This window comes from Arvicola amphibius, chromosome 4 (genome assembly GCF_903992535.2).
Source record: "Arvicola amphibius chromosome 4, mArvAmp1.2, whole genome shotgun sequence".
Taxonomy (NCBI): Eukaryota; Metazoa; Chordata; class Mammalia; order Rodentia; family Cricetidae; genus Arvicola; species Arvicola amphibius.
Window position 1 is genome coordinate 22,651,847 of NC_052050.1, and position 24,354 is coordinate 22,676,200.

The 24,354-nt window shown below is 45.6% G+C and overlaps 2 protein-coding genes across 2 annotated transcripts in view; both read left to right on the forward strand.

Moving 5' to 3' along the window:
- Positions 1-10,853, forward strand: part of Top2a (DNA topoisomerase II alpha) — a 32,651-nt gene extending 21,798 nt beyond the window's left edge. The window contains exons 24-35 of the mRNA XM_038326418.1: positions 132-327; positions 2,737-2,828; positions 3,020-3,172; positions 3,292-3,375; positions 5,157-5,339; positions 6,184-6,280; positions 7,157-7,309; positions 7,977-8,100; positions 8,230-8,273; positions 8,610-8,744; positions 9,416-9,618; positions 10,037-10,853. Of these exons, the coding sequence (XP_038182346.1) occupies positions 132-327; positions 2,737-2,828; positions 3,020-3,172; positions 3,292-3,375; positions 5,157-5,339; positions 6,184-6,280; positions 7,157-7,309; positions 7,977-8,100; positions 8,230-8,273; positions 8,610-8,744; positions 9,416-9,618; positions 10,037-10,165 (1,593 nt within the window). The 3' untranslated portion in view covers positions 10,166-10,853. The remainder of the gene's footprint in view (positions 1-131; positions 328-2,736; positions 2,829-3,019; positions 3,173-3,291; positions 3,376-5,156; positions 5,340-6,183; positions 6,281-7,156; positions 7,310-7,976; positions 8,101-8,229; positions 8,274-8,609; positions 8,745-9,415; positions 9,619-10,036) is intronic.
- An 11,840-nt stretch (positions 10,854-22,693) lies between these two features.
- Positions 22,694-23,527, forward strand: Gjd3 (gap junction protein delta 3). Its single transcript, XM_038324720.1, has one exon. The coding sequence runs from the start codon at positions 22,694-22,696 to the stop codon at positions 23,525-23,527; it is 834 nt and encodes a 277-aa protein (XP_038180648.1).
- Positions 23,528-24,354: the final 827 nt, after the last annotated feature.

Below are 24,354 nucleotides of genomic sequence, written 5' to 3' on the forward strand. Positions count from 1 at the left end.
CCCAGGGGATCTGACACCTTCACACCAATGCCCATTAAATAAAGTTAAATAAATCATTTTTTTAAAAAAAGGTATATCAGGTAACTTATATAAAGGTTACCCAATTTATTGAATCTTCTATTCTTTTCCAGGTGCTTTTTGACCATGTAGGTTGCTTAAAGAAATATGACACTGTGGTGGATATTCTAAAAGACTTCTTTGAGCTCAGGCTTAAATATTATGGATTAAGAAAAGAATGGCTTCTAGGAATGCTTGGTGCAGAATCTGCTAAACTGAATAATCAAGCTCGTTTTATATTAGAGAAAATAGACGGCAAAATAATCATTGGTATGTAAACATCTACTAAATATTTACAGTGTGGGGTAGCTTTTCCTAGATCGCTTATTGTTGTTTGTAGGGTTTTAGTGGTTCTGGGGCTCACATTCAGAACCTTGTACTTGCTAAGCATGTACTCTGTATTAGCCTCACCCCCGCACCCCAGACAGATCATCTAAAGAAATCAAGACTGAATGTTTAGATAGAAAGACTAGAGAACTAAAAGACCTTGTGTGGGGCTGGGGTATAGCTCAGAGTGGTATACTGCCTTCCTGACATCCACAGGGTCCTAGGTCCGACCACAACAACTGCATCAACTTTCTGTGATGGAGCACATTGTTATCCCAGCACTAGGGACAGGGAGCAGGGGGCTCAAGGCTGTCCTCAGCTACGTGGTGGATTTTAAACCAGCCCATACATGGGACCTTGTCTGAGAAAAGGACCTTGTTTTTACTTATAGATCACAAGAAGAGACACTGGTCTGATCTTAAAATGAAGGAGGTTATAAATGCCTTTTAAAGAAAAGACTGAAAAAGAGGCAAATCTTAGGGATGTTTGTTTTACTTTTTTTGTTTGTTTGTTTTTTGTTTTTTGTTTTTCGAGACAGGGTTTCTCTGTGGCTTTGGAGCCTGTCCTGGAACTAGCTCTTGTAGACCAGTCTGGTCTCGAACTCACAGAGATCTGCCTGCCTCTGCCTCCCGAGTGCTGGGATTAAAGGCGTGCGCCACCACCGCCCGGCTTGTTTTGCATTTTGTTATATTGAAAATTCTATAAGCAATTAGCAGGGTTTAAAGAAAGAAAGGAGTCTTGACTAAATTGGGTATAAGAATGGAGCTTAGAAGATGTAGCTCAACTTTAGCATAACCAACTAAGAAAGCCAGCAATATTTTCTTAAGGCAGCAATATTTTCGTAATGATGTGTGTGTAACAGCACACATCATTACCACCTGATGAAAGCCAGCAATATTAAAAAGTTATAGGAAGTCCCAAAATATAATAGCACCAGTTACTGGTGATAAGACTAACTTTCTCATAGTATACAAAAGTGTTTAGCTTAATAATGTTTGTTTTCATATCTACTTAAAAGCTTTAGCATATCAGCCAACTTATTTGATAGATGCTGTTGTTTCAGGCAAGGCTAAAATGAATGATACTGGACATGACTAGAATGGGAAAAAGAAAAGGAGGGGGGTTTACTTGGCTGACTGGAATTCTGAAATACTAGGATAGCCCAGTCTTACAGAGTAAATATTGACGGGTTTAAATGTGTAATCTAAGGAGTTGGAGAGATGGCTAAGTGGTTACAACACTTGTCGCTCTTACAAAGAACCCAGGTTCAGTTCCCAGCACCCACATGGTAGTTTGCTACCATCCATAACTCCAGTCCCAATGGATCTGATGCCCTCTTCTGTCCTGCACAGGCATCATGCAGGCACACACATGGTACACATACATAAATGTAGGCAAAACATTTAAACCTAGTCTAGAAGGGTGCTGGAGGGATGGGCTCAGGTCCTGAGTTCCATTCCCAGCCACCATATGGTGGCTCACAACCATTTATAATGAGATCTGATGTCCCCTTGAGGTGTCCAGGCAGGCATGCACTGTATACATAGTAAATAAGTAAAAATCCTTATAAATAAGTAAAGCCTAGGTTGGGCAGTGGTGGCACACACCTTTAATCCCAGCACTGCAGTGGCAGGCAGGTCTACAGAGGGAGTTCCAGGACAACCAGGGCTACATGGAGAGACCCTAGCTCAAAAAGGGGAAGAAAAAAAAAAACCAAACCAACATAACTCATGTCGAGTTAAATTGAAGGAAGAGTGGTACTCCAAAATTATATTGGTAGTGACTTTGACTGTCCCTCAAAGCACAACTGAATACAGCAGACATTGAAAGAGGTCGTGTGGTGTGATTAAGAGCATCAAGCTTTGAGGAGACTGCTAGAGCTTAAACCAATGAAACATTACAATACAAACCAGAATACATAATTGAGTCACAGACTCTTCAGAGGTGGGGCTCTAACTCTTTTGTGGTCTTTGACAGTTATATAGATTCAGCCTCATCTATGATCTAAATATCCCCTGGTAATTCACCTTTGTCCTGCTTCACAGAAATTTGATCTGGACAGAAATTAAGGCAAAACATAGACAGCTGAAATTTCCCATTTTGTGGGTTTGTGTTTGTTTGGGTTTGGTTTTTCAAGACAGGCTTTCTCTATGTATCCCCCGCTCTCCTGGAACTTTTGTAGACTAGGCCTTGAACTCACACCTGCCTGCCTTTGTCTCCAGAGTGTGGAATTAAGGTGCATAACCACCTGGCTCAAATTTTCCAGTTTAATCTTGTGACTTGATGTAGAAACACTTCATCCTTTTTTAAAATCTTGCTCAAAGCTATCTCTCCCTCTTTTTTTTTTAATAGAAAATAAACCTAAAAAAGAGTTAATTAAAGTTCTAATTCAGAGAGGATATGATTCTGATCCTGTGAAAGCCTGGAAAGAAGCTCAGCAAAAGGTAATTTCTTCACTGTTTATCTATGGCCACGGCACACATGCGGGCAGAGCACCATACACAAAGATAAAATGGGGAAATTATTAATTAAAAAATGTAAAGTCTGTTTTGCATTTCTAGAGGTCACAAGTTAAAAAAAATCAAGGACTCTATATGTTTGCATCCCGTGTTCTACATTTTAATTTGTCCTTTAGGTTCCAGATGAAGAGGAAAATGAGGAAAGCGACAACGAAAACAGCGACTCCACGGCGGACTCTGGGCCGACCTTCAACTACCTTCTGGATATGCCCCTCTGGTATCTAACCAAGGAGAAGAAGGACGAGCTGTGCAAACAAAGAAATGAAAAGGTCAGTTGTAGAAGAATGGTATGGTCAGCAGTTAATGTTGTTCTAATGGGAAAAACTGTTCTGTGGAAAAATACTATTTGCACATATTTACTACCTCAATTTTTTGTAATCTTATAAAGGAACAAGAGCTCAACACATTAAAGAAAAAGAGTCCATCAGATTTGTGGAAGGAGGATCTGGCTGTTTTTATTGAAGAACTGGAGGTATGTGTTTATAAAACTTATATTAATACTTATAGACTAGCAGCATGTTCATTCTTAAGTATTTATTTTTCTTATGTGTTTGTGTGTTGAGGTAAGTCCAGGTGCTCACAAAGGCCAACGGGGCCAGTCCCCTGGAGCCACAGGTACAGTGTGGGTGCTGAGACCTGAACTCATCTTCAGCAAGAGCAGTGAGTTCTCTTAACCACTGAAACTTCAGCCGGGCGGTGGTGACACATGCCTTTAATCCCAGCACTGGGAGGGAGAGACAGACAGATCTCTGTGAGTTCAAGGCCAACCTGGTCTACAAGAGCTAGTTCCAGGACAGGCTCCAAAGCTATAGAGAAAAATCCTATCTCAAAAAACCAAAAAAAAGCCGGGCGGTGGTGGCGCACGCCTTTAATCCCAGCACTCGGGAGGCAGAGGCAGGCGGATCTCTGTGAGTTCGAGGCCAGCCTGGTCTACAAGAGCTAGTTCCAGGACAGGCTCTAAAAAAGCTGCAGAGAAACCCTGTCTCGAAAAACCAAAAAAAAAAAAAAAAAAACCAAAAAAAGAAATTTCACATTTGATAAAAGAAGAAATATAGAAGATAGAATACGTCCCAAAATAAGGCTAGATACGGTAGCCACTTAGATGTTAAACCTGTAATCTCAGACTAAGGCAGGAACACCAAAATTTGAGGCCAGCATGGGCTACCCAGTGAGTGCAAGGCCAGCCTTAACTATATATGTAATAAGACCCTGTCAAAATCCAAGCACTAGGAATACAATTGTAGAATACTTACCATACATGTGTAAACTTTTGCCCTCTATGCTTAGCACATCAAAAAATAGTAAAATAAAGGAAAAAAATTAGGCAGAGTGTGGCACACATGACTGTAATTCTAGCATTTGCAAGGAAGATGAGGGGTTGAAGGTCACCCTCAGACACGGGGACTTGGATGCCATCCTGCACAACATGAAAGCAAAAGCAGAGAGGGCTCAACAGGTGAAGCACTTGCTGCCCAAACCTGGCAACCTGAGTTCAAACCCCAGAGCTCAGATAAGGAGGAAGGAGAGAGCCGACTCTACAAAGTAATCCTCTGCTTTCCACATGTTTGCTATGACATGCATGTGCACACACATACAGTAATGAAAATATATTTTTAAAGGGAGAAGGAAAAAAACATTATTAAATTTAAATACTAGTTAGCATAAAGTAAATAATGGGAAGAAATACACTAAAATTAATATTTTTACAGAAAAGAACCAAAGTTAAGTCACTTTTAGAGGTGGCCCCTCAGTTTCAGAATGTTCTTTGTTACATAAATCTCCTTAACAATACTTAGTTTCTTTTTTTTGTTTTGTTTTGTTTTGTTTTTCGAGACAGGGTTTCTCTGCAGCTTTAGAGCCTGTCCTGGAGCTAGCTCTTGTAGACCAGGCTGGTCTCGAACTCACAGAGATCCGCCTGCCTCTGCCTCCCAAGTGCTGGGATTAAAGGCGTGCGCCACCACCGCCCGGCAATACTTAGTTTCTTAATGTTGTGTGTGTGTGTGTGTGTGTGTGTGTGTGTACACACTCACGTAGTATTTGTCCTTTAGCATGGTTTTCTCTTTGTCTTCAGAAACATTAAATGATGAAATTAGATCTCCTGTCTCTTGCCTTCCAAAGTCAGCCACATTGTGCCTTCACTAAGGCTGATCACAGATTTATCTTAAATTGTAAAAATGGCAAGTTCTTAACTGTTGTTTTTTGGTATCATGTTTTCTTCACCTACAAATTTGATCTTATAATTCCCTTTCATAGGTTGTTGAAAACAAGGAAAAACAAGATGAACAAGTAGGACTTCCTGGAAAGGGAGGGAAGGTGAAGGGGAAGAAAGCACAAACGTCTGAAGTCTTGCCTTCTCCTCAAGGAAAAAGAGTAATTCCCCAAGTGACCATGGAGATGAAAGCAGAGGCAGAAAAGAAAATTAGGAAGAAAATTAAGGTAATACTTTAAACTTATTTCTCTTTAGAAATGAAATAAATTAAGACCAGTGAGATGACTCAGGTTAATGTTTGACCCCAAGTCTGAAAAATCCAAGTTCAGTCCACATGGTGGGAGAAGAGCGCTGACCTCTGACCACATATAAGTAAGTCTAATACTTTTTTTAAATGGAGCAAGTTATATCTAAATTTCTAAACCTATTGTTTGGAATGTATCCTGTTTCTGATGCCTTTCCTTTAAGTATAAAGATCATAACTATATCTTTATTTGGATCTCCTTTAATATTTTATGTCTATGGATGTTTTGCCTACATTTGTGTCTATACCATATGCATGCAGTACCTTACCACAGAAACCAGAAGACCTTAGATCCCCTGGAACTGGAGATAAAGATGGTGTGACCCTCCATGTTGGTGCTGGAAATTGAACCCTGGTCCTATAGAAGAATAGCCAGTGCTCTTAACCACTGAGTCATATTTCCAGCTTTTGATTTTAGATTTTTTTTTTCCAGTTAGAGTCTCACTATATTGCTCTAACTGTCGTGGAGCTCACTATGTAGACCAGGCTGGCCTTGAACTCAGAGATCCCCGCCTGCTGGGATTAAAGGCGTGCGCCACTACTGTCCTCTACTATTCTAGATATCTTAACCAAAACCCAAAGAAAAATATATTCTTTCACTGTATTTGTGTCTGTGTCTATCTATATATGTGAATATTTGACTTTATTATCCCAAATAATTAGACAGAAGTTGAGTGTTTTTGTCTTGCTGGGATTTGTTTCTTACATGTTGCTGGTTTTTTTTTTTGTTTGTTTTGTTTTTGGTTTTTTTTTTTTTTTTTTTTTAGAGTGAAAATGTTGAGGGCACGCCTACTGAGGATGGTCAGGAACTAGGAGGCCTTAAACAAAGACTAGAGAAGAAGCAGCGGCAGAAGAGAGAGCCAGGTATTACATACAACATGTTGAGCAAGGTGGTATAAACTCTAAAGTGTTATTAATATATTCTACATAGATATTCAATGTTTTTGTAGCACTGGATTAAGTATTGTAAAGGAAGGCTGTACGTGACTTACATTTGAGCCTTATGTTGTCTTTGATTTGTTTTAGAAAGACTCTTATAGCTAGTGACTTGAATTCCTTAGTTGGAATCTAAAATAGCTCCTCCCTTTTCCAGGAAGTCCTGCTTGCTTGTCTTGTTCTTCCTTGGCTTCAACAGCCTACAAAAGGGATATATGAGAGCAAATTCATAAGCATTAAAAGCATTATCACAGCCTAGTCTGCCCTTACAATCTGTGTGAGCAAACACAGATGACATAAAGAATAAGAGGTGACTATACAAGAATTATCTCCTAGTGACCTTCCAGATCTGAGATGTCAGCTCTTCTGTATCTCTAGATCTGTTTCTTAGGGAACTTTGATGTTTAGACATTTGTATCACATTATTTACTATAAAAACATCATTTACTTATGAGATTAAATGACCAAACTCTATACTCTATAGGAATAGAAAATGTGTCTGTTCTACTCACGATTGTACTCTCAGTGCCATTACATTATGTAGATAATGATGAAGAAACCAGAGTATATTAATATAGTTAATTTCTGAGCCAGGGAAATGGTGTAACATGTACAGGAGCTTGCCACCACTAGTGACATCCTGAGTTTGATCCCAAGGACCCATATAGCAGAAGGAAAGAACTAACTCCCATAAGTTGTCCTCTAGCCTTCAGTCAAATACCTTTGCCCAAGCGCACGTGCACACACAAATAAAATAATATAAAGCTTTTGTTTTTTAAGTGTGAATCTCTATCTCCTTTATAGGTACCATGGCAAAGAAGCAAACTACATTGCCATTTAAGCCCATCAGAAAAGGGAAAAAGAGAAACCCTTGGTCCGATTCTGAATCAGATATGAGCAGTAATGAAAGTCATTTTGATGTTCCTCCACGAGAGAAAGAACCACGAAGAGCTACAAGTAAGGAAAAATACAGAACATGCCAGCTGTGCTATAGGATTTGAATGGCCAATTAACTTCAGGGTACTAAATTCAAGATTACTGCCTGTTAGAACAGCAAATCAAATTTTGAAAAATTGAAGCATCTTTTAGGCTAATAAACTGCAGCTTAGGTGGTCAGTGGTGGTGCACAGCTTTCATCCCAACACATGAAAGACAGAGGCAGGCAGATCTCTGTGAGTTCTAGGCCAGCCTGATCTACAGAAGCAAGTTCTGGGATAGCCAGGGCCACAGAGAGAAAACCTGTCTCAAGAAACCAGAATTTAAAAGTTAAACTGAAGCATATATATATATTCATAAAATGTTAAGTCAGGGGCTGGAGAGATGGTGCAGTGGTTAGGAGCACTTGCTGCTCTTCCAGAAGACATGAGTTCAGTTCCCAGCACCCAACATGGCAGCTCACTATAGATTGTAACTCCTGTTCCAGGGGATATGACTCCCTCTTCTGGCATCCATGGGAATTGGGCATGCACATAGCTTACAAACATACATGCAGGCAAGGCACACTCATGCACATAAAAGAAAATGAGTGCTGTGATAACACACAAGTACATAGACACAAAACACAAATTTAAAAAGTAAAATGTCAATTCAGCCTATGTTTAAATGTCTTTTTGATTTCTTACAGCAAAAGCCAAATTTACAGAGGATTTGGATTCAGATGAAGATTTCTCAGGTTTTGATGAAAAAGATGAAGATGAAGATTTTTTCCCATTAGATACTAGTCCACCTAAGGCCAAAATTCCCCCAAAGTAAGAATTTCATCTAACACAGAATTTATTTGTGGCTATTTTAATAGTCATTGGTGTGTTTGTTGATCTTTGTTTGCCACATATAGAATAGAATTGTCAAGATGCCTTCTCTGTGTTTTCTTTTTTCAGAAATCCTAAAAAAGCACTGAAGCCGCAGAGAAGCGCCACGTCTGGTGTGTATCTCCGTAAAATGCCTGGGTGCTGGGAGACGTCTCAGTCAGCTAAGCAAGTGTGAGGACCTGAGTCAGTGCACAGCATCCACATGAACAAGCGTACCCCTGTAATCTAAGCACTCAGAACTTAGAGGCAGGAGGATTACAAGTTCAAAGCCAACCTGTGCTATAAAGCAAAGCTTTGTCCCTCCAAAACTAAAAATTTAAAGTTCAGCAAAGTTCTCAGAGTATTGAAAATATTCCAAGAAGGTTAAAATGAGAATGCACGTCAGGGACAGAGCAGCACATGGAACGTTTTAAATGCTTTTTGATCATTTGCCTTCCTGTTTGAAATAGCTGACCTTGAAGGTGATGTGAAGGACAATGTGCCAGCTTCTGCAGGCCCTGCTGCTGCTGACGTCCCAGCTGAAACTGAGCAGTTAAAGCCATCTTCCAAACAGACTGCAGCAGTGAAGAAGACAGCAGCCAAATGTAAGCCTGGATCTCTCAGAAGGTTAATTACTAGGGCTAACTGACCTTTCCAAGTCAATTTTAATTGTTTATTCTGAAAATGTCTATGATGAAATTAAAAAGTATCCTAGCCGGGTGGTCATGGCGCATGCCTTTAATCCCAGCACTTGGGAGGCAGAGGTAGGTGGATTTCTACAAGAAATCCCAGCACTTGAGAGGCAGAGGCAGGCAGGTGTTCATGAGTTTTAGGCTGTCTGGTCTATAGTGCAAGTTCCAGGACAGTCAGGGCTCTATACCTTGTCTCAAACAAAATAATGAATGAATTTAGTAGCCTAAAATCAGTGCATTACTCAAATTCTAGACATTATCTAGCATTCTCTGACATAAGGAAGGAGTTTATAAGCAGTTGGAAGTAATCCATGTAAGATAACTCAGAAATCAAGGCTGGGGTATGGCTCAGTTGGTAGACTGCTGGTCTACAATATAAAATGCCTTGGAATTGATCCCAGCACAGCATAAACCAGGTGTAGTGATATATGCTCCCCAGGGCTTTCTTGCTGGCCAGTCCAACTTACTTAGGAACTATAGGCCATTGAGAGACCTTGTCTCAAAAAAGAAGGCAATATTCTAGAGATTTCACAATGAGAAATCACCAAAGGGTGATTATGACCAGTACTCATGTTCACTTACAGCCCAGTCTTCAACCTCCACTGCTGCTGGTACCAAAAAGAGAGCTGCACCAAAGGTAACCAAATCAGATTTAGCCTTGAGTGCTCATGGCCCTGAAAAGCCTGATCCTGCCAAAGCTAAGAGCAGCCGCAAAAGGAAGCAGTCTTCTTCTGACGATTCTGACTCTGATTTTGAGAAACTAACTTCCAAAGCTTCCATGAGCAAGGTATTTATTTCTGCTTAATCCTTTTACTCTAGAGACTTTGAAACATCTAACTTAGGTCTTGCTCTAAATTTTGCATATTTTTAAAGTAGTAAATTTAAACCTCAGAATTCATTATATTATGTGTAATTTAGCTATAAGAAAGTTAAATCTGGCTGGGCGGTGGTGGCGCATGCCTCTAATCCAAGCACTTGGGAGGCAGAGGCAGGCGGATCTCTGTGAGTTCGAGACCAGCCTGGTCTACAAGAGCTAGCTCCAGGTCAGGCTCCAAAGCTGCAGAAAGAAAGAAAGTTAAATCTGTCAGTCAGTGTGCAACAGTTGCTTTGGACCTTTTCTTACTACTTAGTAGGAAGTGGTGGTAAAGTCTGGAATGACCCTATTGCATTAACAATATCAAATTATTTGGATTTTCTCTTTTTAGAAATCCAAGGGAGAGAATCAGGACTTCCATGTGGACTTAGATGAGACTGTGGCTCCTCGAGCAAAATCTGGACGAGCAAGGAAGCCGATTAAGTACCTGGAGGAGTCAGATGAGGACGATCTTTTCTGATGTGGGAGGGGATTGTTTTAGGAATGGTTTTACTGAGCTGGATTCATTTTAAAGTTACTTGAAGTTCTTCCCTAACCCCTTCTGAATTTAATTTGGGGAAGACTTTTATAAGACTATCCTAGTGAGCGGAGCCCACATGGCCTTCACCTTTGTACTCTACAGACTGTCCCAATGGTGACCTCACATGATACTGTTTTCTTCTCTGCTTTGTCTACATTTTGTGTCTATTTCTTTGGTCTCTAAAATCTTGCTTGAATGAAATTCTTTTGGATTCCACATAATTATATGGTCATTTCGGCATAACAACTTATTGATCATATACTAAGCTAAATGAGTATGTTTTCAAAAGTGCCCCCTGCCTCTTTTCCTATTTCCACTAGATATGCAGTAGCATGGTGTTTCTATTTTCAGTTGTGTAGGTAGAATTCCACAACATAGAACTGGATAATTCTAATTCTACTATAGATACAGTGTTCAACTATGATGTTTTGCATTTTTGTTTAAGCCATGAGAAATTACTCATACCCTTTTGAACATCATCAGAGGCTGTAGAAAGTCACTATGACTGTGTCTTCTTGACCTCAGCACGGGCAGCAGGGAGGCCAGTTACATGGCGTTCTGACTTTCTTGTGATGCCTTTCGAACATGAGGTTACAGGGAGGAGGCAAAACTGCTCAGTCGTGAAGTGTGGTCTAAGTCTCCACACGTAGCTCCACTTTGTGAGTGTGAGACCTTTCTGTGCTGTTGTACATGTTACCTAAGTGCTGTTATCAATGTTTTTTGTAAATATTTAATATGTCTTTCTATTCAGCTTAATTCCAATAATTTTGTACTTTAATAAATGTTCTAAACATTGTGAGTCATTCATTCCTCTTATCTTAACCTACATTACGTCCTCTCCACAGTCTGAAATATAGCCTCTTCACTTCCCTTTCAGGACTGTTACAGCCAGATTCGGCTAAGACTGACAGCCTTTGGCTGGGTGAAGTACACTAAAGCAATGTGACCTTTGTTGTTATTTTTTTTTTTTTTTTTTTTTTTTTTTTTGGTTGGTTTTTTGGTTTTGCTTTTTTTGGAGTTTTTTGTTTTACAAAACTGGGTTTCTCTAGGTATTCCTGGTACTTGCTTAGTAGACTAGCCTGGCCTCAAACTCAGAGATCCACCTGCCTCTGCCTCCCAAGTGCTGGGATTAAAGGTGTGCACCACCACTGCCCGGCTCAGCCTGCTTTCTTATAGAACCACTAGCCCGGGGATGGCACCACCCACCATGAGCTGGACCCTCTCCCATTTATCACTATTGAGAAAATGCCTTACAGCTGGATCTCATGGAGGCATTTTCTCAACTGAGAGTCCTTCCTCTCTGACTAGTTTGTGTTAAGTTGACACACAAAACTGGCCAGTACATGCATATTTTGTTTTGTTATTTGGGTTTTATGAGATAGGATCATATGTAGCCCTGGCTGACCCTCAGACTAGCTATGTTGCAGAAGCTGACCTTGAGCTCCTGATCTCCTTCAGCCTTCTAAGTGCTAGGATTAAAGTTGTCTGCCACCACCACTGCCCAGCTTGGTCCAGTTTTACTTAGAATCTTTTTCATGGCTGCTGAATGGTCTATGTCCTCTGCGCTCAGGGTATGTAGGTGTCATGCTAGGAATGTAACTTCATTTGTAGAGTCCCTATCACTATGTAAATACAGTATACTAACTTCTGCCAGTAATCCTAGCACAAGATAGGTAGAGGCAAGGGGGTCAAGAGTTCAAGGCCACTCTGTTAAGTTTGGGCTTTTTTAGTTTGGTTTGGTTTTGGGTTTTCAAGACAGTTTCTTTGTGTATCCCTGGCTGTTCTGAAACTCAGTGTGTAGACCAGGCTGGCCTTGAACTCAGAAATTCACCTGCCTCTGCTTCCTGAGTGCTGGGAGACAGAGATACCCTATCTAAAAAAAAAAGGCCTACTTTAGCCAATTAAACTCTATTGGGAGTGACTGGTTAATCCATTTAGAAAAAAACGGTAAATCCAATTCCTTTTTTTAACCTCTTACATCAAAATTCACTCAAGGTACACTGAGTTTTACTTTTTATGCTAAGGGGTTAAGCCCACAGTCTGCTGTGTGTTCTGGATATTAAACCAAAGCTACCACCCCACCCAAGACTAAATATTTAGTGTCAAAAGATAAGAAAATGTTTCCAGTGGACTGAGATGGCCAGCAAAAGCTGACCGCCTAAGTTGGATTTTTACCAAGAGATAGTTGGTAAAGTTTCAATAATAAAGTGGAAAGTTACCTAAATTTCCAACAGTCAAGGACATAGGAGCAAACAATAGGACTAGACGTGGTGAGTGCTCACTAAGCAGTTCTACCTATTGACATTGTGATGTTGCTGGGTGGAAAGAGGCAGCTTCTAGGCAAAGGTGGAACCCAAATGCATATAAGAAAAATCGGAAATAGGTGCTCTGATTGATTGGTCACAAGCTTCTCAGTAGAGCAGTTAGAGACTTGACCACTGACTACTCAAGTTACTAACATTCAAGGGAATTGTTTGAAATCTACCACTAAAAGTTTGGTAGTTAAAGGCATTTAGACCCTTTAGAGAAATTGGATGCTTCCTGTATATATGAAGCATTGTTCATAAATGTTTATTACAAATAGTGATTGACAGAAGGGGCTCAAAAGCTCAGTGTGTACGGCAGAGACATGACTGACCAGGGGGACTTACTGGCCATCCGGTCAAGCTGCAGCTGTGCTCCATGTTCAGTAGAGACCCTGCCTCAAAAACTAAATGGTAGAAAACACCCAGTGTTGACTCTGGCCTCTATACATAGGTGATGCACCCACCCAAAAACATGAACGCATGCATATAACGTACACACCAAAAACAGTGATTCAGACCTATCCAATATCTAAAACTTTCTTAGGAATTCCACTTGGGTAGCTTGTCTGAACAAGAGCTGGTGTGGTAGTGCACCTAGTCTGTAGCACCAAGAGCCCCTATGCAAATGTGGAGCTAGAGATGGCGCAGCAGTTTAAATTGCTTTTACTGAGAACCTGTTCAATACCCAACACCTCCATCAGGAGGCTCACAAACACCTATAACCCCAGCCCCAGGAGATCAACACCTCTGGCCTCCTGGGATACTGAACTCATGTATATGCTCACCTCAACACACAAATAATTAAAAGTAATAAAAGTAAAACGTTAAGAAATGTTACCCAGACCACCTAGATGGGCATGTAACTCAAGTTCAAGAACAGACTGTTCAATTAGTGAAGCCTCCATCTCTTAACTAAAAGGTATCCATTAAAGCATAATTTACACAGGTGGGAAACTGGGAACAGCCTTGATGTCCAGCAGCAAAATTAGTTAAATTGAGCCAGGTTTGTCTCATACCTGTAATCCTAGCACTGCTGAGATAGAATCTCTGCAAGTCCAGTCTGAACTACAGAGTAAGACCGTGTCTCAGAAAAAAAAAAAAAAGAAATCTTCATTTCTCATTAGCAAGGTATTATAGAGCCAGTAAACATCTTTTTTTCCTGAATAATAACACAAACATCCTCAGTCAGGCAGTGGTGGCAACGCCTTTAATCCCAGCACTCAGGAGGCAGAAGCAAGTGGATCTCTGTGAGCCTGAGGCCAACCTGGTCTATTAGAACAAGTTCCAGGACAACCAAAGCTACACAGAAAAACACTGTCTCAAAAAAAGAAACAAAAGAATATCCTCATGTTGGTGTTTACTTCCTATTGCTGTGAGAAACACCAATGACCAAAGCAACTTGAAGAGGAAAGGGTTTGTTGGGCTTCTCGGTCCTGATCACACACAGTCCATCATTGAAGGAAGACAGGGCAGGAACTGAAGCAGAGACAACCCACATTCAGCTACCCTTTTTCTACAAGAAAGGACCCCCTTCTCAGGGATGGCACCACCCATAATTGGCTGGACCCTCCCGTATAAGTCATTAATATTAAAACAAAAACGTCCCACAGACAGTTGAATTTCCCCCTTCCTAGCTTCTGTTAAATTGACAACTAAACTAGCACAATAGCCAGAGATGAACCTGAGCTCTACCCCCCAAATGCTGGCATCACAAGCATGCAACACCACACCCAACACAATGTATTTAACTTGTGGAAACCTTCCTCTCAGTGGGGGGTCCTTAGACCGGCAATCACATCATCTAGGAGCCTCTTAGAAATAGAGTGTTGGTACTGGAGAGATGGCCCTGTGTTCTCTTCACAGGACCCAGGTTCAATCCCCAGCTAAGGAGAGTCTGTAACTCCACTACCAGTAGATCTGTTGCCTCCTGGCCTCCACCACTACTGTCCAAACATGATGCACAGACATGCAGGCAGAACACCCATACACATAAACAAAGAAAATAGAGTGTTGATCACACCCCAGAACTGTGGTGCTCAGAAGCACTTTGTAGGGGGGTTGTTTGGTTTTTTGAGACAAGATTTCACTACATTGTGTAACTTTGGAGCCTATCCTGGAACTCGCTCTGTAGACCACCCGGCCTCGAGCTCACATGGTGGGATTAAAGGTGCGCGCCACCACCGCCCCGCTCAGAAGCACTTCTTTTCCATAACACTCTGGGGCTGGAGAGATGATTTGGGACCTGACCACATTCTTAGGAACTGAGAACAAGGTGGTTTTCTTGTTTTCTGAGATGGGTTTCTGCTTTTTAGCCCAGCGTGGCCTTGATCTTCCTAGCTCAGGCATGTGCCACCACAGCAGCTGGGACAAAGCCTTTGCATCACCTCTGAATTTCTAATGTGCCTCTTCAAACAAGCTCTGGGCCCAGTCGTGGGCCTGCTTTCCACAGCTGCAGGTCACTTTTCCTGTTCCACAACCTCCCAGGAATGGAATAAGAGTGTCTATGTTACCTTTTTAAACTTGGTATGATGTTTAAATTGTGTTTGTATTGTTAGGGGCTGGGGAATGGCTCAGTGGGTAAGGGAGCTTGCCACACAAACTTGAAATTCTAGTTTGATCCCCAAAACCCGAATAAAGATAGAAGTGAGACTCAAGTCCACAAAATTGTTCCCTGACCTCAACATATTCGCCATGGCACATACACCCTCAATAATGATGATGATGATGGTAATCATGTACCCCACAATAATGATTTTTAAGGAGAAATATTAGGGGCTAGAGAGATGACTTAATGATTAACATTTGTTGCTATTGTAAAGGACTAGGGTTCAATGCCCAGCACCTACTTGGTAGTTCAAATCCATCTGTAACTCCAGATCCCAGAGATCCAATACCTTCTCTGACCGCCTCAGCCACCAAGAACTCATATGTGCACAGACATACATGTAGGCAAAAATCTCATATACATAAAATTAAAACTATAAAACAACCCAGGCAGTGGTGGTGCAATCTTTAATCCCAGCACTCAGGAGGCAGAGGCAGGCGGATCTCTGTGAGTTCGAGGACAGCCAGGGCTACACAAATTCTGTCTCAAAAAAATGGCCTTTAAAATGAAGTGAAATTTTAAAATTTAAATAAAATTTAAAATGTACTCACCTTTCAAGTATCAGCAGTTCTTTTTCAAAACAGACAAAAATAGCTTCTTTTTTATTATTGTTGAGTATTATTCCATTGTGTGGGTTTGTTGATCCATTCACCTGTTGATGGACATTTGGATTGTTTCCAGTTGGGGCCTATTGTAAGTAAAGCTGTTGTGAATTGTATAGTATGTATCCATTCCACACTTTTTTTCACAGTGGGTGGGATTCCTGGCAGTGGGATCACTGTGTTTTACTCTACAAACTGAGGAGCTGTCTTTCCCAATGCGGGTTTCATATATTCTCCACCCTATCATTTTCCTCGAAAATCAGACATGTTTCTTTGTAAATGTTACACTCACCTACCTCAGGTTGCCCCAATTCAAATAAAAAAATATACCAGTAAATGTCATTTTAGCTGGAGGAAAGGAAGCTCAGGCTACTGCTTCGTCTTCTGACTCCAGTGTCTCTCAATAACTTTCCAGGACCAGTTTCAAGCTCAGTCCTTTGGGTGGAGACCTGTTTCCAGGGAGGGTATGGCAGTCACTGGTTTAGGGTTGACCAGATTGCAATTCTGCCTGCATCCTCCTCACCAGATGCTGGAGAAGACGTCAGAGCGCTCTCATGACCACACCAGCTACAGAACCACAAAGTAAGCCTGTGGTAATGACAGTCGGGACCAGGCAGTGTGCTGCCATTGTGGCTGTGTACATACAGATACAGAGATACAGACTTTTGTGTTTTGTTTTGAGACAGTCTTGTTCTATAGTCCAGGGCAGCCTAGAGCTTGCAATCCTCCTGTCTCAACATCTGCAGTACAGGAATTACCCATTTGTACTATACCACCTGGGCGCCTATACCTTGACATTTCCAAACACCAGCGACTCGGACCAGCCTGTGGGCAGGGCTTTGAAAGACGCTTCTCTTTCGTTTATTCTTCTGTAAAGTCTACGTGTATGAGTGTTCTGCTGGCTCACGTCTGTGCATCCCATGTGTGCCTGGTGCCCCAGGAAGACAGAAGGCACTGGATCCTGGAACTGGGGTTACAGATGGTTTCAAGTTGCCATGTGGGTGCTGGAAACCAGACCCGGGTCTTCTGCAAGTTCTCTTAAACCCTGAGCCATCTCCCTAGCCCCAAGCTGGATATAGCTCACTAGTAGGGTGCTTCCTTGGTCTGCATGAGGACCTAAATTCAATCCCTAATAACAATATAGACACACCCCAATGCCACTTGAACCTATAGGAGAATTGTCATAAATTCAAGGCCAGCCCAGGCTACCTGTAAGCCTGTCTTAAAAAAAAATGAGCCAGGCATGGTGGTGCATGCCTTTATTCCCAGCTCTTGGGAGGCAGAGGCAGGTGGCTCTCTGTGCACTCAAAGCCAGCCTGGTCTACATAGTGAGTTCTAGGACAGTCAGGGCTATGTAGAGATACCTTCTTTCAAAACACAAAAGAAAACAACTTTAAAAAGATGGAGCATGGGGCTGGAGAGATGGCTCAGACATTAAGAGCATTGCCTGCTCTTCCAAAGGTCCTGAGTTCAATTCCCAGCAATCACATGGTGGCTCACAACCATCTGTAATGGGGTCTGGTGCCCTCTTCTGGCCTGCAGGAATACACACAGACAGAATATTGTATACATAATAAATAAATAAATATTTATATATTAAAAAAAAGACGGAGCGCAGGTAATGAGATGACCCAAGTTCAATTCCTGGGACGCACATGCTGCAAGGAGAGAAATAATCCCCAAAGTTATCCTGTGACCTCAACATGCATGCTATGGTACATGCACATGTACACACACACACACAGAGAGACACACACACACACACACTCAGTCCCTCACATGTAAACATACATCTATAAGTATAAAACCAAAAATTTCAAAGCTTCAGGCAACAAGGTAGCTCAGGGGGTAAAAGCACTTGCTACATAAGCCAGCATGACCACCTGAGTTTGGACCCTGGAATCCATGGAGGAAGAAGAGACCCAGCCCCCCAAAAGTTGTCATCTGACCTCCACATATATGTGATGGCACATATGTAGGAGGATACACACATACACAGTAATAATAATGTTTTTAAGATTCAAGGGGCTGGAGAGATTGCTCGGTGATTAGGGCCATATATTGCTCTAGAGGTCACCAAGGTCTATTCCCAGCACAAACCACCCTGCCCCCAGGGCGCCTTAAAACCGCTGTAACTCCAGCTTCAGGGGGATCCGCTGGCTTCCGCAGGCACCTGCACACATGTGCACACCTGCACCCACCCACACAAGCATACACACACACACACATACACATACATACTTTCTAGTTTTTGTTTTTGTTTTTTTTCAAGATAGGGTTTCTCTGTGTAGCCCTGGCTGTCCTGGAACTCTCTCTGTAGACACAACTGGCCTCAAACTCAGAACTCTGACTGCCCCTGCCTCCCAAGATTAAAGGTGTGTGCCACCGCCTGGACTTAAAACATTTTTTCGGGGGCTGGAGAGATGGCTCAGCGGTTGAGAGCATTGCCTGCTCTTCCAAAGGTCCTGAGTTCAATTCCCAGCAACCACATGGTGGCTCACAATCATCTGTAATGGGGTCTGGTGCCCTCTTCTGGCCTGCAGGCATACACGCAGACAGAATACTGAGAATACTGTATACATAATAAATAAATAAATCTAAAAAAAAACCACATTTTTTTTAACCATAGGAAACATTTGAGTCCTTCCGCACCTCAGTCTCAGAGCTCTACCTCCAATTCCCGAGCTCTCTGGTCACTCAGACGAGCCCATGCATGGCCCAGGCTCTACTCACTGGACAGAGGTTGTGTTCCCAAAGTGGGATGGAAGGCTGAGAGGGTGGAGCCCTCACGTGAGGTAATGAGGGAAAAGGGTTGGGCTTGGTTGTCAGCTGCCCTTGAAGAAAGGCCTAGAAGTACAGTGGTTTGGAAGGGTCTAGAATAAAATGACAAGCCAATCCAGAAAGCCTTCTCTTCTTTCTCAGCTGGTAAGGGAAAAGACTAGGGACACCAGGTGACTCCAGCGCCCATTCCAGTGTGGAGAGCCAGCACCAGAAGTGGACCCCATGATCCTGAGAACTGTATTCTCCCCTCCTGAGGGTACAGCCCCCTAGAACAGACTACACTTCCCATCCTCCATTTGCCCATGGGAATAGGCATAGGAGCCCACTCTGGCTAAAGATGTGCGAGAAGAATGGATACAGGTCCATCCTGGACTCTCCTGAGACGCTGTGTGGACGCTGTGTGGAGCAGGGTTTGGGTGATGACCACTTGGTGTCTACTGCATGGCAGCGCGGCCCTCTACCCTGCTTAGGAAGGAAGATACCAGCTTCTTGATTAACAAAGCCATTGGTTGGTATTCTTGCTGCTACAAAACCAAATAGTGAAGAACTCCAGATCCAGGTGGTGGGGCACACGTTTAATCTCAGCACTTGAGAGGCAGAGGCAGGGAGATCTCTGTGAGTTCAAGGCCAGCCTGGTCTACAGAGCAAGTTGCAGGACAGGCTCCAAATCTACAGAGAAAGCCTGTCTCAGAGAGAGAGAGAGAGAGAGAGAGAGAGAGAGAGAGAGAGGGGAAAAAGAATTCCAGAGCCAAAGGATGTACCAAGCAGGGGAGGGGGATGGGTTCTGTAAGAACTACATTCAGCACTCAAGAGTGTGGAAGCCAAGGTCAAACATGAGGGACCTTGGGAGGAGGGAGAAGTTAGGCTGTGGAAAAGATTCGAAGGCTCAGGAGCTGTGCGGGTTGGAAGGTGGATACAGAAGGACCGGAGAACACCCACCTCTTCCCCACCTGAGCCCCTTCCCCACCCGAGCCCCTTCGCCACTTGGGTGCCAACCCTCCGCCTGGGCCTATACATTTTGCAAGCTAATTGGATAGTGAACAGGGTGCTTGCTGGACTGAAGCCCAGGAGAACAGGGCGAGCAGCTGGCATGGAACCGGGATGCTCCAAGCTTGCTACCGTCCCTCTCGCTGCCCCTTAGCCGCCCAATGGCTATTCAGAGCATCTACCGTGGCCCCAAGTGTTCTAGGTGCTGGGGGTGACATGGAAGGAAGCACCCCAAGTCCCATCACTAACATGGCTTCCATGTTTAGCTGAACAGAGGACCGGTGCCGAGGAGAACGGCAGGGAGGGATGGGAAACAGGACTTAAGTTCGAACACAGCAAATGCCACTGAGAAGGCCTTGTGTCCAGGAACGACTCTACGCAGCCGCTTGTGGCTTGTTGGTTTCATTTTCAAAATATTGCCATGTATGGCTACAGTAGTGCTGTGAACTTGCCAGTTACAGACGCGTGCGTGCCCCTGCGTATGACCATGAGTGGCTGATGCAGGGCTCTGGCACCACAGCCCGATAGCCAGACTGAGGTGTCTGGGACACAGAGCTCCTCAGCTCAGCTCTTCGTAGGGCAGGGCCGAGAAGGGCCAGTGCCACCAGGGCTGGGTATTGTCAGCAACACCTTCCAGCCTGCCCAGTGCTATCTGGGCAGGGGCCTGGGTCCTGGAGATTGTAGAGTCTCCTCTGGCATCAGGAGCTTGGGGGTGGGAGGACAGGGCAGGGTGACCATGGGCTCCCCACCCTAGCCATCGCTCTAGCACGTGTTTCCCCTCCCTGCAGGCACACTGAGTGGGGCGGGGTGGGGTCTGGTAGGCTTTTTCCAGGCTGATGAAGCAGGAGCGACAGGGATGGGCTGGGACCATTCCCGGACAGTTAGGAGAGATGAGACGTGACCCTGAGCCTCCACGGCTGAGGACAGAAGCCAGCGGCAGAGGTCAACGTGAGTGCCCCACCTCACATCCTGTTTGCCGAATGTGGGGCTCTAGCACGTGCTATTTTCTTGGATTTTATCCAGGGCAGCACCCCCACATCCAGGCCTATTTCTATCGGACCCTGCAGGAGGGTGGAAACGGTCAAGGGCACACCCGTGCTGGAGTTAAACCAAAGGTTTTTTTCATATCGGGCTAGACCCCTGCCTGAGCCAATGGGAAGAGAACACATTTCCCATCAGGGGACCCCCTGTTGACAGACAGAAACCCATGCAGGCCATCGTGCCTGACTGGGGGAGCAATATCACAGAGAACAGTGTGACTAACGATCTTCTCCTTCGCAGGGATAAGCATAGCCACCTCCAGTGGCGGCCGGCACCCTCAGCCCCACACAAGACCATGGGGAAGCACAGCCTGGTTAGGGAGTGAGGATAGTCCCCTGGTGTGCTATGCATGTGCTCCAGGAAGCTACTCAGGCCCAGCCAGACCAGGATCTGCTGTTCCCTGACTGAGCATCTATGACTAAGGATCCCCAGCTGTAAACAGTGTCCCCCACCTGGGTTGCTGAAGACTATGCTAGAGAGGAGGGGCAAAGAGAACATATCAGCCTGAACTGTATTATCCTGGCCTACTCAGATCTTCCTAACTCTTCTCCTGGGGAGAGCACACCCCTGCTCCTAGATGTTGGAAGACACTCAATGAAGAAACCTTGGTGGAAGCTCTGACTGCTGTCGGCTTTTTGAAGAGCCACACTCCTCACAGGAAATCTAGAAGTTACTGGAAAGGAGAGAGCAGAGCCTTTGTTTAGCCAGCCACTCTCCGCACCTTCACGCTGCCCACACCGAGTTCTTCCAGGCACTAAGCTCTGAACTTGGATGGGCACCTAAGCTGAGTGTGGTGGTGTATACCTAATGTCCTGGCACTTAGGAGGCTGAGGCAGGAGGATCAATACTTCCAGGGCAGCCTGGCCTATACAGTCAGTCGAGCCCAGGCCAGCTGGAACTACACTGAGATTCTGTCTCAGAACAAAGTAAGATGCATCTTGCTTGGCACTTTGCGGTCTCAGGTGACAGACCAAGAGGTTCTGACCCACACGACCAAAATGGCTCATCCAAGGTCGAGTGCCCTAGAGCAGAAGTCAAAAGCCATCAGATATTCATTGCCTCCTAAAAACATGAGGTATCTCTCTCTGACTCTTTCAAAAGGGGTCAGTCAGTTGTGCGGATGTTGTTGAGTTTGGGGAGTCTGTCGGGAGGGTTTCCATGAGTCCCCTGCTCCCTCAACGAAAGATGTGACTCTAGTTGACCTCAGTCCATCACCAGATGGCTATGGGACGGGGGTATGGGGGGTGAAGGATGGAAAGGGAGGACCCAGCAAGGGGTGTGGTCCCGGGTCTGATCCCAGGGTGGAGCCAGACAGCAGGGTCACCCTGTCCCTTTAAGAGAAGGGGGAGAGCTAGCCCCTCTCAGCCATCCTGTCCTGTCATCCACCCCAGCCAAATCCGAAAGGAAAATGAAAGAGGGATCAAGAGGAACAGGTCCCAGCTGTCTCCCAAGGTCCTGCGCTCAGCTCTAAGCACAAGGCCCCAAGGTAAGTAGAGTCGGGAGGAATCCAGAGGCCACCAAGTGTCTATGGGGACATGGTGTGTTCTATATGTCAGAGGAGGCTTACAGGAGATGCTTGGCAACTGCTTGGGGGCGGAGAGGGGTGGCGCTGTTCCCATTCCCCTTGGCCCGAGGTAGGGGAGCGAGGAAAGGGCAGATCCACCGCGAGAAATTCCTAAAGCAGGCTTCTGAGTCAGCCTCCAACGGTGAGGAAGAAAAGAAAGGAGACAGTGGGGGCTCACCCGGCCTGGCCTTCCCCTTGCTCCCAGGAGTCTCAAACGGAATGAGGAATTCCCGACTCCAGCAGTCGCTCTGACTCCTAGAGATCATCCTGGCACAAAGAGCCAGGCAGGGGCTGGCCCTGCAGAACAACCTAGAATCTGAGAGATCATAGGGTCTAGCCAAGCAGGCCCGGGCGGGGGTGCGGAGGAATCCCGCCTCGGCACCCCTTTACGCCCAGATGAAGGGATCCCATAGCTGAGGACGGACTCACCTACTATCCTCACACTCAGACATTAACTCATTGAAGCCCACAACATCTCTGACCCCTGGTGCCCTCCAAGGTTAGAAATTGTGGTGGGCGTGGAGGGGCGGGGGTCCGGTCCACCCCAGCCTCTGATTACCCCCTTCCCTTGTCCCCAGCGTCATGGGGGAGTGGGCGTTCCTAGGCTCCCTGCTGGACGCGGTGCAGCTGCAGTCGCCACTCGTGGGTCGCCTCTGGCTGGTGATCATGCTCATCTTCCGCATCCTGGTGCTGGCCACGGTGGGAGGTGCCGTGTTCGAGGACGAGCAGGAGGAGTTCGTGTGTAACACGTTACAGCCCGGCTGTCGCCAGACCTGCTACGACCGCGCCTTCCCGGTGTCCCACTACCGCTTTTGGCTCTTCCATATCCTACTGCTGTCGGCGCCGCCGGTGCTGTTCGTCATCTACTCCATGCACCAGGCCAGCAAGGAGGCGGGTGGTGCGCAGCCGGCCACGCCGTGCACGCGCGGGCGTCCCGAGGCTCCGTGCGCCCCGTGCTCCCTGCGCGCCCGCCGCGCGCGTCGCTGCTACCTGCTGAGCGTGGCTCTGCGCCTGCTCGCCGAGCTGGCCTTCCTGGGTGGCCAGGCGCTGCTCTACGGCTTCCGCGTGGCCCCGCACTACGCGTGCGCCGGTCCGCCTTGCCCGCACATCGTCGACTGCTTCGTGAGCCGGCCCACCGAGAAGACGGTCTTCGTGGTCTTCTACTTTGCCGTCGGGCTGCTCTCGGCGCTGCTCAGCGTAGCCGAGCTGGGCCACCTGCTCTGGAAGGGTCGCCAGCGCGCGAAGCTGCTCCCGCCGCCGCCACCGCCCTCTCTGCCTTCTCAGCGAGCTGACCCAGACCCCTTCGGCCCGCCCGCCTACGCGCACCGCGTACCGGCCTGCGACAGCGAGGGCGAGGGCGACAGCGGCCACAGCAAGGCTTCGCTGGCCACCGTGCGTCAGGACCTGGCCATCTAGCGGCGAGGTCCAAGGCCGAACCTTCAGCAGCACTGGGGTCCTTGGAGGCAGAAGGGAGAAGTGGCTTCTCGCTGCTGCGTAGGACCCTGCCTGAGCTGAAGATGGGAAGAGGGGACACCCCCATCCCCGGAGCAGAAGTGCGGACCACCGGGGTTCGGGTCGGGGTAGTGTCGCACTTTCCCGTTGCACCAGCGTGCTGGGATTGCTTTGAATCAGGGAGGTTGCGATCCCAGCGGAAAGGGAGGATGCCAGGGACCTTGAGAGGAAGCAAACAGGCCAAGGGCAATGAGTGATCTGATTGTTCTACCGGGGGCAAAATCAGCAACGATGGAAGCATTCCCTGGCCCCCTGCTTGGTCAGAGAAGTCCTCTTCCCTGTGGGCTCACTGTGCACACATACATGCACATCTGGATACGCTGCAATGGGTTGGGTGCTTGTGCACATTAAACCTCCGTGGGTTGTGTGTGCTTGCATGTGTACACCCTCTGAGGGGTCCACACATGCATGTGCACACTTGTATACACCTCACAGGTAACAGGAGGTACAGACCTGTGTTCACGCATGCGTGCACAGACATGCACATGGATGTCCTTGTGGGCTCTGTTCCTGGGTCCCCGTTCCCTTGCAACTAGCCTTGGTCTAGCACAGACTTTGAGAGAGTTGCCCCATGGCTACCTCGCCCTCTTCTGACCTTCCTCACCTGCCTTACTCCATCGCCCGCGTGGCCACTCTGAATACACCAGGACCAAGTGAGAAGTCCCGACAGAGCAGGGCTGCCCTTCCCCGGTACCTCAGGCTCCATTAGACATGTTGCCCAGGTCGTACCT

What these genes read in the sequence shown, in the direction of transcription:
- Gjd3 (XM_038324720.1), top strand. Translation starts at nt 22,694, where the DNA reads ATGGGGGAGTGGGCGTTCCTAGGCTCCCTGCTGGACGCGGTGCAGCTG.